Source organism: Cavia porcellus, unplaced genomic scaffold (genome assembly GCF_034190915.1).
Source record: "Cavia porcellus strain 051 isolate PalLab524CR breed Dunkin Hartley unplaced genomic scaffold, mCavPor4.1 scaffold_2, whole genome shotgun sequence".
Classification (NCBI taxonomy): Eukaryota; Metazoa; Chordata; class Mammalia; order Rodentia; family Caviidae; genus Cavia; species Cavia porcellus.
The window spans coordinates 61802095-61814238 of NW_026947485.1; the positions used below are offsets into that span (position 1 = coordinate 61802095).

Genomic DNA, 12144 nt, shown 5'->3' on the forward strand with positions numbered 1-12144 from the left:
AAAAGATAAATCTAGTTTATCTTCATGTTCACAGTTTTGCCTACCAAATTGCTTGGTTTTCTACAGAAATCAGGCACGCTCAAAAAATGAATTTATAATAATGCATTATGTGAAAAGAAAATGTAAAATTTTGTATTTCTTCCCTCAAAATGCATGTATTACCAAGAACAATAGGCAGGTAGACAAGGATTAAAAGTTACATAGACAACCCAAAAGTCTGCTTTGTTACAAGGGCATGACTAAGGAAGGTTGTTTCTTTTTATTTGAAGCTTGATTAAAGTACTTTATGACTTTTTCTCATTAAAAATTTAAACCAAAGGTCACAAATTGCCAAACTAGAAAGCAAATTTGGCCCATAATTCCATTTTTTAAAAGTAAGCATTCAACGTTTAGAAAATTTTTGCATAGTTACAAATTTCCAGCCTCTTGGGAAAATTGGAAGATATGGACTAATTGGGTTTGTCCACATAAACTCAACCACTTGAGTCATGAGGTAGCCATGTGGTTGGATTATTTGTTTATTTATTTGTAGTTTCCCAGCACCTTTGCACTGAGTTATAGCCCCAATACTGTTTTTATTATTTTTTTTTATTTTGAGATAGTCTTACTATGTTGACAAATTATCCAGACTACACTCAAACTGGTGACATTTCTTTCTTATTCTACCAGAATGCTGGGTTTATAGGCATAAACCATCAATCCAAGTGCCGTTTGGCCTCTTGAAAAATGGGTGTTTGCTAATCAGCTGCTGCAACCCTCCATTCCACACTCATTCATATAAGAATCCTGGAAAAGCTGCCACCCACATTAATGAAACTTCTTTTTTCTTTTTACATGCTTGCCTTTCAGATATCCCTTCAACAGTCAAATTAGAGAATATCTATGTCCTCTTTGAGAAGTTACATAATTTATGAGTATAAATACTGTGATAAATTTACTAAACAGAAGCAGTCAGCATTGATTAATAACACGTTAGGGACTAATTTCTCAAAGTATTTAATTCTATTGCAAATAAACAAGATGCTTTTAAAGTTAAAAATTTAGGATTAGACACCAAAACCAAAGCAGAACAATGAATTAGCTATGTCTTCAATTTAGATTTGGTCCGTTTCCTTTTTATTTTAGGCCTAAACTAATGGTTTGTGTTTGTTAAGCAAGACACAGAAAGGCTTGGTAAGTTTATCATTTCTGGTGTTCAGAATCATTGCTATGCTACGAAAAAACAGCAAGTCACATGGATTTAAACATAAAAGAGTTGAGCATACATCCAGATGCACGAGCAATGAACAATGTTTTAACAGTGTTCTCTCATATGACTGACATCCCATCATGACTTTCTGAAAGGACAATTCTTACCTTGTTAATGGCCCCAGGTCGCCTGAGTCCTGGCTTCCAGCTTCACTGGGAGTGCTCACTGATTTCGAGGAGGGAGACATAGGGGTTGGGACTAAATAATGAAAATAACAGGTATCCCATGTTAAAAAATGCAGTGGCTGCACTGGTGAAGAGCAGTGTCAGACAAACCAAAACAAATGGACCCAAATGAAAGTGGTCATGTGGCCAGGAGAGATTGAGATGGGATAAGGGAGGAAAAAAAAGGAAAGAAAAGGAAGAAAGTAAGTGAATTTTTCATACGTTAGAAATTAAAATTTGAAATGAATTTAGGCAGAATTAACCTGGGGATTCTAAGGCCATGTCCACCCTAACAAAGTAAGATGGAGAATCAAAATAATCCAAGTGAAATGTCTCACTAGGATAAACTAGACCATTTCAATTCTTCATTTTATTTTGTTAGTATAGATTTGACCTGTTAAATAAAATGAGTGTCTATAAAACTTTAAAGATTATAAAATATGTAATCCTGAGTAATTTTAAATGGACATGAAAACTCAGAAAAATCTATTGTGTGTATGCTTTGGGGAGAAAGGCATTGCCCGGGGCATGACAAATGCTTAGTTATGAGAGACTACGTGACAGAGAGAGGAAGGGCACGTATTGAACCCCGTAATTTGAAAATCTCTTTCAAAACAAAGGAAAATGCCAGGTTGTTTTATTTTTACTTTTAATTAATACTTTCAGCTTGTTGTACTGTTTGCTGCATTTGGGACTTGTTTTCCTTCCCCCACAGCAGCCTAGAGATGTTGCTGCGTACACAGAAGTGAACTGTCTCTCTGGAAACAGGAGAAACAAGCTCAACGAAAAAGTCAGCACAAGCTGAAAGTCTGAGAGCAAGGGTAATAAAGAAAAACAAAGCTAAAGGAAATGTAAATGTATTTTTTGTGTCTGTGCTCCAGACACAAGTCAAATGTCCTTCAGACAAATGCTGCACCAAGCAGTCAAGATAGTTCCTGCCAGATGATTCAATGAATTCTTAGTATCACAGTGCCAAGGAATCCATATGGGCAGAGTGAAACAGCAATACAGAAGTGTAGACGCCCATTTGGTTTCAATCATGTGCAATTTCCTTTTATTTATTTAATATGGTCAAGGGTTTAACTATTTTGTCCAAATCTTATACCACAATGGCAGATCTGTCAAGAAGCTCAGAGTTTTCATGAGGTTCCACAATTAATCCACTGATTCCCCTCCATGCTAAATCAGACGGGAGGAGGAAAAATGAAAATGGAGCCAATGCTGGCCAGGGCCCCTTGGCAAGGCTGTGGGGAGAGTAGGGAAACTGGTTATGGTTTAGGGATAGTTAAGTATTTTGTTCTTAAAGTTTAATTACTGGCATTATATAGGATAGAAGACACTAGGATGTACCACTATTATGTTTAGTGTTCACAAGGAAACAGCATTTCAAAGGCTATTTTGAAGCACAAATATAACTGGTTGCAAAGTTTCTGATTGTTATTATATGTTAGCTAAGTCTAGAGAAGTTTGCAGGCTTCTTAAAGAAGGCCTAACAAATACTGCATAGGTGACATCTTCTACAACACAAGGAAGCTAAACAAAAATATCTAACTTTATTAGACCTTATATTATTTTTAGACATATTGTTTTACCTAATACAAATTGAGATTGAGGTAAATTTTTAATGGTACTCAAGTTTTGTGTTCTTGCATTAAATTACATCCAGCAATACTAATTTGAAGGTTTATATATTCTTTGTTATTCATATTATTGGAAACATTTATTGTACGTGGAAAAATTGGAGTTTTATTGGAAAATTGTTGCATTTCAGTAACTATGGAAATAAAAGAAATTTAATTTTAATATAAAAACTAGTGCATTCTTAAATGATACATCATTTTAAATGTAATTTGTATTTCTGTGTATTATTTAAGTTTTTTCATTATATTGCATCTTGTAGTTTTACAGACACCCTAGGATTACTCTTGAATATAGGAAAAATAAAAGAATAAAAGAAAAAAATATCATAGATGTCAGAAAAAATACATGCAGGGGTACACGAAACACAAACAAATAATGCAGTATCTAGACCCCCATAATAAAGAAAGTTCATGAACAATCAGCCAGGAATGAATGAGTTGGAGAAGGGATGTTGTAGTGAAAATGCCAATTAGTGATGAAATCAAGATATACAGTAGAGTAAAATCAGTTAAGCTTATTAATTAGTTCCTAATCTGCCACCATTTTAAGGTTTTCTTTAAATTTACCCCTGAGAATTCTGTTCCCAACATGGAATAACTCTTTGGCTGCGATGGCATTAAAATTTATTCATAGATTCACAGGACTTGGATAGACAAAGTTAAGTTGGAATTCAGCAACGTAATAAAAGCAATAAAAAATTCCAAAATTTCAATTAATCAAATTTCAAGATTTCTTCAACAATTTGCTGGCAATATAATGAAGCAGCAAATTACTAGTGAGCCTACAACCTTTCTTCCCATCTCCTTCCAGCCCCCTCAATTCCAAAAATGCATGTGACCTGAACCACCAGAATCAAAATAAAAAACCACAAAGCTAAAGATTTTTTAAAAATAAAATAGAGCCAATGCTGGACATGGTACATCCTATCGGTCTGGGGGACAGGAGCACAGAGCATTCTGAAGTACCTAGAGGCGGCTCTGGAGATATCCCAATGCTCTGCAGCAGAGCCTCTGTCTCCCGGCGCTTGCGATCTAGATCAGAGTCATCCTGAACGGGTTCTTTCTTCTGCTGCAGATCTGCCTAAAAGGAGTAGATGTCAGTAACAAAAGTTAGTAATATGACTAAATGTATGCTTTTCCTTGCTAAAATGGAGAACTGTAAATATATGACAGTGAAAACTAGGCCAGAGCCCTAAACAGATATAATCATAACTGTCCCATATAACAGTGACTGATCTGGTGCTCACTTTTTCTTTTGGTTAAAGGTTTTTATTTCCTGCCTCTATTTAGATGGTATGAAAGTCTGTGTCACTCCTTTTTTTGTTTCTTTCTTTGTGATCCTGGGAATCAAACTCAGGACGTGATGCTTGCCGGGCTGGTGGTGTGCTGCTGAGCTATATCGCTAGCCTGTTATGTCACTTCTATTTGGAAGAAATTATCCAGATGAAATATTTCTGATAGATATATCTGTTTTTAGAATGTTAGCCTTTCTAGAGCATTAGCATAATAAGAAGGTATTTAGAATTAACATTAATTCATGACCTATACTAGGAATTGTGGAAACAGGAATTGTTGGAATCTGGCTGAAAGGAAAATTATTTATGAAAATCTGTGACTGTGAAATGCATTATCTTGCATTAGTAGTATAAGTTTATTATGGTTTACAAATAAACAGGACTAGAATTTATATTAAGATAATATAATTGCTAATAAAATATTGCTATAATTCTTGTTACCTAATACAGATTTTCATAGGATTTCATTGTACACATTAATTCAAAGAAGAAAATTATGTGGAAAATATAGTACACAACACCACTTTGGACAGCTTTCCACATATTCTGTTTAAAAATGCACTGTGTGTGAACTTCCTAATATCAGATCATATCCCTGGTTTGATTTTTATAGAATAGTGACAATTTAAAATGGAAATTAAAGAGGAGATGTTCTGGGAGAAATTTTAAAAGCCCATAACTCCGCTATTACTCAAGACAAGGAACTTGTCCAAAACTGCAACATGAGAAAACTAATGCATTGCTACCTTCTAAGGAAGTTTTGTGAGCATACAGATGTAAAGTTTTCACAAAGCTTGTCTAAAAACAACTGTCCAGTTGTTAAGACATCCTTTTCTTCTCCAGAAGCAAGCTGAGTACCCTAACAGGTGCATCACCTCCATCAGTCATGAGAAACATAATCTGTGTCATGGCATTGGAAGCAGAACAAGTCCATGTACCATACTGTAGTAACTGCTCCATTTAATAATTACTGACTTAGCCCCAGACAGTAGCCTACACCCTGATTATAAACTAAGTGCATCTTTGCATGTCGCTTTGGGCTCAACAATTCTGTTATCACTCACCTTGGCTAGAAATGCATTCATATTTCTAAGTCTATCATTAGAGAGAAAATTGTCATTTTGGAAGCCAATAAGGACTAAAGAATGTACGTGAGAATTGCAGCCCTCTCACATAACCCCAAATTCTGAAATGGCAGTGTAATCTCCATCAGTAAATGTACAAAATTTTCCTGCTCATTTCCAATTGTAGCATTAAACCAATGCCACAGGTTCCCAAATTTACATATACACAGAGGCAAAGGTAAAGGTAAATGAGCAGGGTGCTGCACAGTGAAGATCTCTGTCCATGTTCAGTTGTCAGAATGTTTAAAGAGGACAGAAGGAAAGGTAAATATCATAGCAGCTATAAAATACAAACAAAAGTGTTAGGGAAAGAAAGCTTGTCCTAGAAATTCAACCTTGGGTAGTATGGTATTATAGGGAAGAGTCCAGCTGTAAGTGAACTGTCGGCTTTACTGAGAGCAGACCTATGATTATTCTGTTCACCACTATGTGCTCAAAGTAGATCAAGGGCAGGTACATCGAAGACAAGCAATTAAAAATGTGTTGAATAAACGGCTTAGCATCTGCCTGTGGCAAGCATTACTTATAGTTATAGACTCTTGGAACTACGTATAATTTAGGGCAGTTTCCATCAACTACACTTAACTGAAAAGCTCCTTTGCTAACATGACAGAGCAAAGCATCTAGACATCCAAAGACCTGGCCTCCCAGCAAAGCTATTTTTATATTCTAGCAGCGAAAATATCTTTAACTTTCCTTCATTCTCTCAACAAAATTTACTGAGCGGCAGCAGAGTGTCAGTAGAAATGAAACTGAAAAATCTTAATGACACTGTCATAGAGTAACTGGAAAGCAGCCTTACCTAATCTCTTCCCTTTGAGCCAACTTAGGGCATGCTCGCCAAAGCTTTCCTCATGGAAGATATAGGCTCTGTTTTTGGGTTTTTGAGATTTATTCTCATTTTAACCAGTAAGCATTCAAGAAGTGCATTATATGGTAAATCACGTTTTAATGGGTGTAACCACACATTGTGCAAAAACAGTGTCCCTTACTCAGAATATCACTTCCACAAAACAAAACCTCTGCAACTCATTCTTTAGTTTCCCTTTTAATTCTTAAGGAAATAAGCAATAAATTGGGATTTATTAATTAGGATAAATGTCCACCTAGATTAAACAGAAGCTTAGGAAAACCATCAACACTCAAAGTTAATCATTCAAAATTAGGTAACTGGGGCTTATTGGATATAAAGATAGTTATCAATAAACACCTTAAATAAAACAATGTGTTACTTCCTCTAGGACAATTACACCAAGTGCCCTAGTCATGAAATATTTTATTTTTTCTGTGCACATGCTTTAGGACCCTACCTTATGCTTAATGATTCAAGGAGTGATTCTGCAGGACTAATAAATAAGTACCTGCAAGGTACCTTTCCAGCAAGTGTTATTTCTGTGTTTGCAGCACAATCACAGCTGAGATCCAGTGGGAATAATCAAAGAAAGAAAACTTGCCAGCTGAGAACTGTCAATCAGTTTTCAATTCCACATTTATTAGAGAAACAAGTGAGGAGAGGCTGAGAAACCCTGCCCATTCCACCATCCACCTCAGGTCTTAGGCTGAGGACAGAACAAAATTTCAGGGTGGCCCCCATCAAGCTCACCTCATTACATTAAAGCTGATTTTTCATGAAACTGGGCTTTTGTCTTCAGTGGTAACCACTATATTTATTTTGAAATCCAATTTCACCCATCATGTCAAGAAAACAGTTGATATCCAAAAAAGCAGAGAGTGGTAATTTTATACACGGACACAGTTTTCTACAATCTATTGAGATGATCAATGTGGGTGGTCCTAATTCACTCTAGTTCTCAGAATATAGCAAAAAAATTGTCACTGAGTTTAGCACCAAAGAGCCTTTTAATATCAAATTTATTTCATTTAAAAATACATGCTTAAAGTAAGCTTCCAAAACCAAAACTATAAATTTAAGGCTATTTCTAATTCTCTATAAACAACACAAAAACTAGAAAATCTTTAACTTGGAGTCGATGACAGTGGCCTGTTGGCTCAAGTTCTACTATGTGTCAGAATCTGTGCCAGACATTGTTCTGATGATAAAATATAAAAAGTAAAACAAAATCAACAGACAGACTTAGCCTTCAAAGCTTGCTGTTTCTTGAGAGAGAAAGCCCTCTGAAGAGGGAGGAAAAAGCTCTGTGCTATGAGTTTGATAAGGTTAAGGACAGGGCACAGAACTAACCTAGCAGTGGAGGTGTAAAGGTGTCACATGTGGCCTGGGTTGAGCACCCCATTTAAAAAGCTGAAATTAGGATCGGGGATTTAGCTCAGCAGCATAAGTGTCTGCCTGGCAAGTGCAAGGTCATGAGTCTGATCCTCAGTACAAAAAAACAAAAACACAAAGCTGAAATCCAAAATGCTCCAAAATCCTAAACACATTATTTCATGTGTATAGGCACATAATCTAAAATCTGAAAAAATCAAAACACCAAAGCACTTCTGGTTCTATGCATTTCAAATAAAGGATACTATCTTGCAGCAGAATCCAGCTGGTAGGTGGATTTTAAGGAGAAAAGAAATGGGCAAGAAAACCTGATGATCACCATAAGTTGAGGAAGGGGACAGGTTAAGAATGCTCTTGAGACTTGAGATAAGTGAAGGCCACTTCTAAGGCTTGGACCATATTTCCTTGTTTGAAAAATACAGAAGAAAAGAGACAACTTCCCCATTTCTTTCAGTTACAAAATGTTGTCACACAAGCTAAGGAACTTGAATTATAAGATTCCTTCAATAATGGGGCATTTTTTTGGAAAAAATATATCTCACTAGCAACGATCCTAACTGTGTACATGTCATTGTATAGGGTTCCCTTCAGCTACTCTGGTTGCTGGTCTTAAAGCCAAATGAGCTCTTTCTTACTGACTGTCCTGGTTCCTTTTTTCTCATTGTTGAAACAAAATACCTAACACCCAAAATTAGGGAAGGTTCCAGAAACACGTTTCCAGGCCACATCCCACTCAGAAGCTCCCCTGTGTCACCACCAGGCCTTACTGTCTTATGTCTGATAAATTACCTGCTCAGAACCATCTAAATTAGCACAGTTTGTGAAAAATGCTTACTCTGAACAGATGTAAGATCTTCTGAGGGGAGACAGCTTATGAAGAAAGAAGATTTAGAGTCAGGACAGAGCTTAAACATGATGCAGGCCAGTGCATCCCCAAATCTGGCCCTGACTGGGATCATACAGAAACCAAGGAAGGGAGAATAGGACTGAATTGCCGGGCAACTCTGGGTGGACTTAAGCCACCCTGTCAGTTTAAAAATTCATGTGAATTTAATTCCAGAACCAGGTAAAGGCCCAGGATTATCAAGATGATCCTCCCAGACATTCCACACTTCCCACCACCTGCCACCTCCAATATCTCAGGGTTCTCTTTGCTAGGTAAAAGGCCACATCTCAATCAGGCAGTACTGGTGGGTATAGAAACAAAAGCAACAACAGCAAAAAAAGGTAGCAAGTGTGGTTTGCTTGTAATTTCTACAAAATGTGTAAAATGAAAAAGATGAAGCCGACAGCATAATTTGGAACCAGATTTCCTGTATCACATCACATTTTGTGGTAATTCTATGAAATTCAAGCTGGATATTAGAATGTCAGTTTAAAAGGAAACTGGTTATTAGTAAAGGATAACAGGTGCTTTGAAGCTGCAGTAAGTGTTGACATTTGAAGGAAAGGAAACATAATCACTTAATGCCTTTTTGACTTTGCATGGAAATGAATAGCAGTTCCTTGTCAATTCTCACCTCTATTTCACCCAAAAACTGCATACATAACTGCAAAGACTTCTCAGGGAAAACATTTATGCACAATGTCAAGGACAAATAAACTATTACATCAGTCAAATTGCAGTGGTATGGAGATATGGGAGATGCCACAAGGCTAAAATACAACTGCAATTATGTCTTACTTTGTTGAAAAATAAATCTGTTAGTTTGATCTTTCAGCCTTATGATATGAAACAATATTTATTTAGATAATGAAACATCAAAATACATTTTATTTTTCCTTAAAGAAAAATACCACATGGGGAAGCAACTCTGGTTTCTCTATACTTAAAAGCTTATCGAATGATACAAAGAACAAAATTTTCTTCCTAGAAGTATGTTTGGCATCTGGGATATTTTTCCATTGAAACAATAAATTAGAGAATTTTTTAAAAACTATTTGCTCAGTTGAGATAGTAGAAGAAAAACAATGTTACGGTCAGCACTGTTAGGAATTAAAAGTCCAGAATTCTGATTCTAGCAGCAGAGAAGCCGTGTTTCACTCTGGGTCCCTGCTGCTTAACTGGTGGAAAGAGAAACCTCAGTGAAGCTTTAAAACCTCTTTGGCTCTAACACGAGACAATGCTATATCTTACAGTGTCTTACCAACCTCCTTCCTCTTTCCCCTCAATAAAACCCGGGATTCTTCATCACTGGAGCAAAGGAAATTCATGGTGATCGTTTTCCAGCTCTCTTCTAAAATGTTTTGGATGATATTTTTTAAAAATCATTTCTTAAAATTATTAACACTTACTAGTTACTAATTATAAAATCTTAGGTGTTGCCAATTGCTGTAAGAGATTAACTCTCTTAAATTTGGCAACCCCACTGTTATTTTTTCCATACTTAGAAGAGGAAACCGAGGAACAGACAAGTTCAGAGATGTCTAAGAATAAAGAGAGCAAAGAGCACCTGAGAGGACTGTTCAAGTGTGGAGTGGACTTAGCCCTTGGGCCCTCTGGCCAAATGCTATCCCGCTTAGGCTGTGCTAAACAAGCACTTCCAATGACCTTGCTCTTCCAACGAGGTAGATACTCAATCCATTTATTTAGATACTATGAAAGAATCATTTGAAGGGGTCTTTCTTATCCATTTGACTATTCCAAGTGAGTGATTTTCCTTTTACCCCCCAGCACCACATCACCCAGTATTTACCTCCTTCTTTTTCCTCTCCTCTTCCTTCCGTTTCTTCTCTTCTCTTATCTGTGCTAAGCGCTGTTTTTTGCGCTCAAGCTCAGCTTTTAAGTCACTTTTGTCAGACATTTTGCTTTCCTCGAAGAAAAATAGAAAAAACAAGTGAATACATAACAAATAAATCTTTTTGAATTATCATTGCAAGAACTTTTCAAAAGGAAATGCAGCTTGAAAATACGATTAGATCTAACCTAATTCTACATAAATCTTCTATTATGTCTACATAAATGACTAAAGAAATACAGTTTTACTATCACTATGAAACAAGAGCAACTTCTAAAAAAGCAAAACATTTTTTGTACAAATTTAACAGGTAAACAAAATCAGCAAGAATTGTAAAAGAATCCTCATGACTTCCAATTTTGAGCAATTCATTCCACACTGAGAAAAGAAAATAGGCTGTCACAAACCTTTCCAGATCTGCCCTGCTCAAGTTTCTGTGACTCTAAAAACATCCTATGCTTAGCTTGGGTACATGGAGATTTTGTTTTGTCTAACATCATATTTTGCTGAAGACCTAACACAATAATCCTTTCCTATAAAACTCCTTCTGAACTGTCAGAATTAATTTCATTTCAAATATACCTGTTTTTTTAAAAAAAAAACTTTCATTTGCATACTGAATGCAATATTGTTTATTGTAGCACTTTCCTTTTTCAAAGTAAAAAGTATTTATGAACGCATGGAATGCTACATATGTAGTCTGTGTCGGTCACTCTATAATCACAGGAATAAAACAGAGCTAATATCATAGCAAGTTCTTGGAAAAATGTATCCAAATGAGATTTAATTTTAATGTGATAGTGAAACAAGTGATAATGGTACCAGAAACACCTTGAAATAAAGTAAACTTGGAAAAGCTTTTACCGAGTCTCAGTGTCAGTTGGTAATTATCAATATTTGCCCCCGAAAACAAACAAGATAGAAACCCTGAGAGATGAAGAAGCCTCTCTGACTCAGATTCCTGAATCAAAGGAGAAAAACAGTGGCTAACTATAAATATCATGCGGATTCACTTGCCCACTATTTGTATGCAACTGTAAGAATTTTATGATGTATTCCTGAGTGAATGACGAAGTAATGGAAGGCAAAAGAGCGGAGAATGGGGACTGGAGGTTTAGCTCAGTGGCATAAGCACCTGCCTTGCAAGCAGGCAGTCGTGAGTTCGATTCCTGGTATGGATAAAAAGGAAAAAGACAAAAAAAAAAAAAAAAAAAAAAAAAAAGAGCAGAGAATACAGAAAAATAAAAAATGTCTTAAACTTTCTGCCATTGTCCTTTGAACATAACCAAGAACCTGCAGTTATCGTAAGATGTGAAGCAAGAAGTGCCTTGTGTTCCAAAGCACATATTTCTGCTTGCAGAGAGAGGCAAAGAATTGAGAAATAATTCAAATCACAATGATCAATCTCTGCTGTTCATAATCATACTCTATTCTCACTTGTTAGCAAATGCTACATATTTAGTCTGTGTTGGTCACTCTATAAAAACAGGAATAAAAGGATTCGTTCCTTAAGGGATGTTTAACTCTAGTTGGCTGACACGTGGTATGGCTGGAGATGTTCTATGAATACCGGCTTACTGATTACGTGTTGGGCCCTCCGTAGTCACTGTTACATTTAACCACCACAGCTCAAGTGTACCGGCACAATTCGTGCCTTTTCACAATTAAAATAAAGGAGGCTCGTCAAGT

At 36.2% G+C, this 12144-nt stretch overlaps 1 protein-coding gene across 10 annotated transcripts in view; it reads right to left on the minus strand.

The window, feature by feature from the left end:
* The window catches only part of Dync1i1 (dynein cytoplasmic 1 intermediate chain 1), a 306856-nt gene that overhangs the window by 260810 nt on the left and 33902 nt on the right, over positions 1 to 12144 (minus strand). For 4 of the 10 annotated variants that reach the window (XM_063242471.1, XM_063242483.1, XM_063242450.1 and 1 more), the window contains 3 exons: positions 10414 to 10525; positions 4020 to 4134; positions 1357 to 1498 (listed from right to left, as the gene is read on the minus strand). In XM_063242471.1, coding sequence (XP_063098541.1) covers positions 1357 to 1498; positions 4020 to 4134; positions 10414 to 10521 — 365 coding nt within the window. In that variant the 5' untranslated portion in view covers positions 10522 to 10525. Of the gene's footprint in view, positions 1 to 1356; positions 1499 to 4019; positions 4135 to 10413; positions 10531 to 12144 lie in introns of those variants that run through there. The other 6 variants (XM_063242491.1, XM_063242488.1, XM_063242479.1 and 3 more) reach the window with 2 other exon arrangements.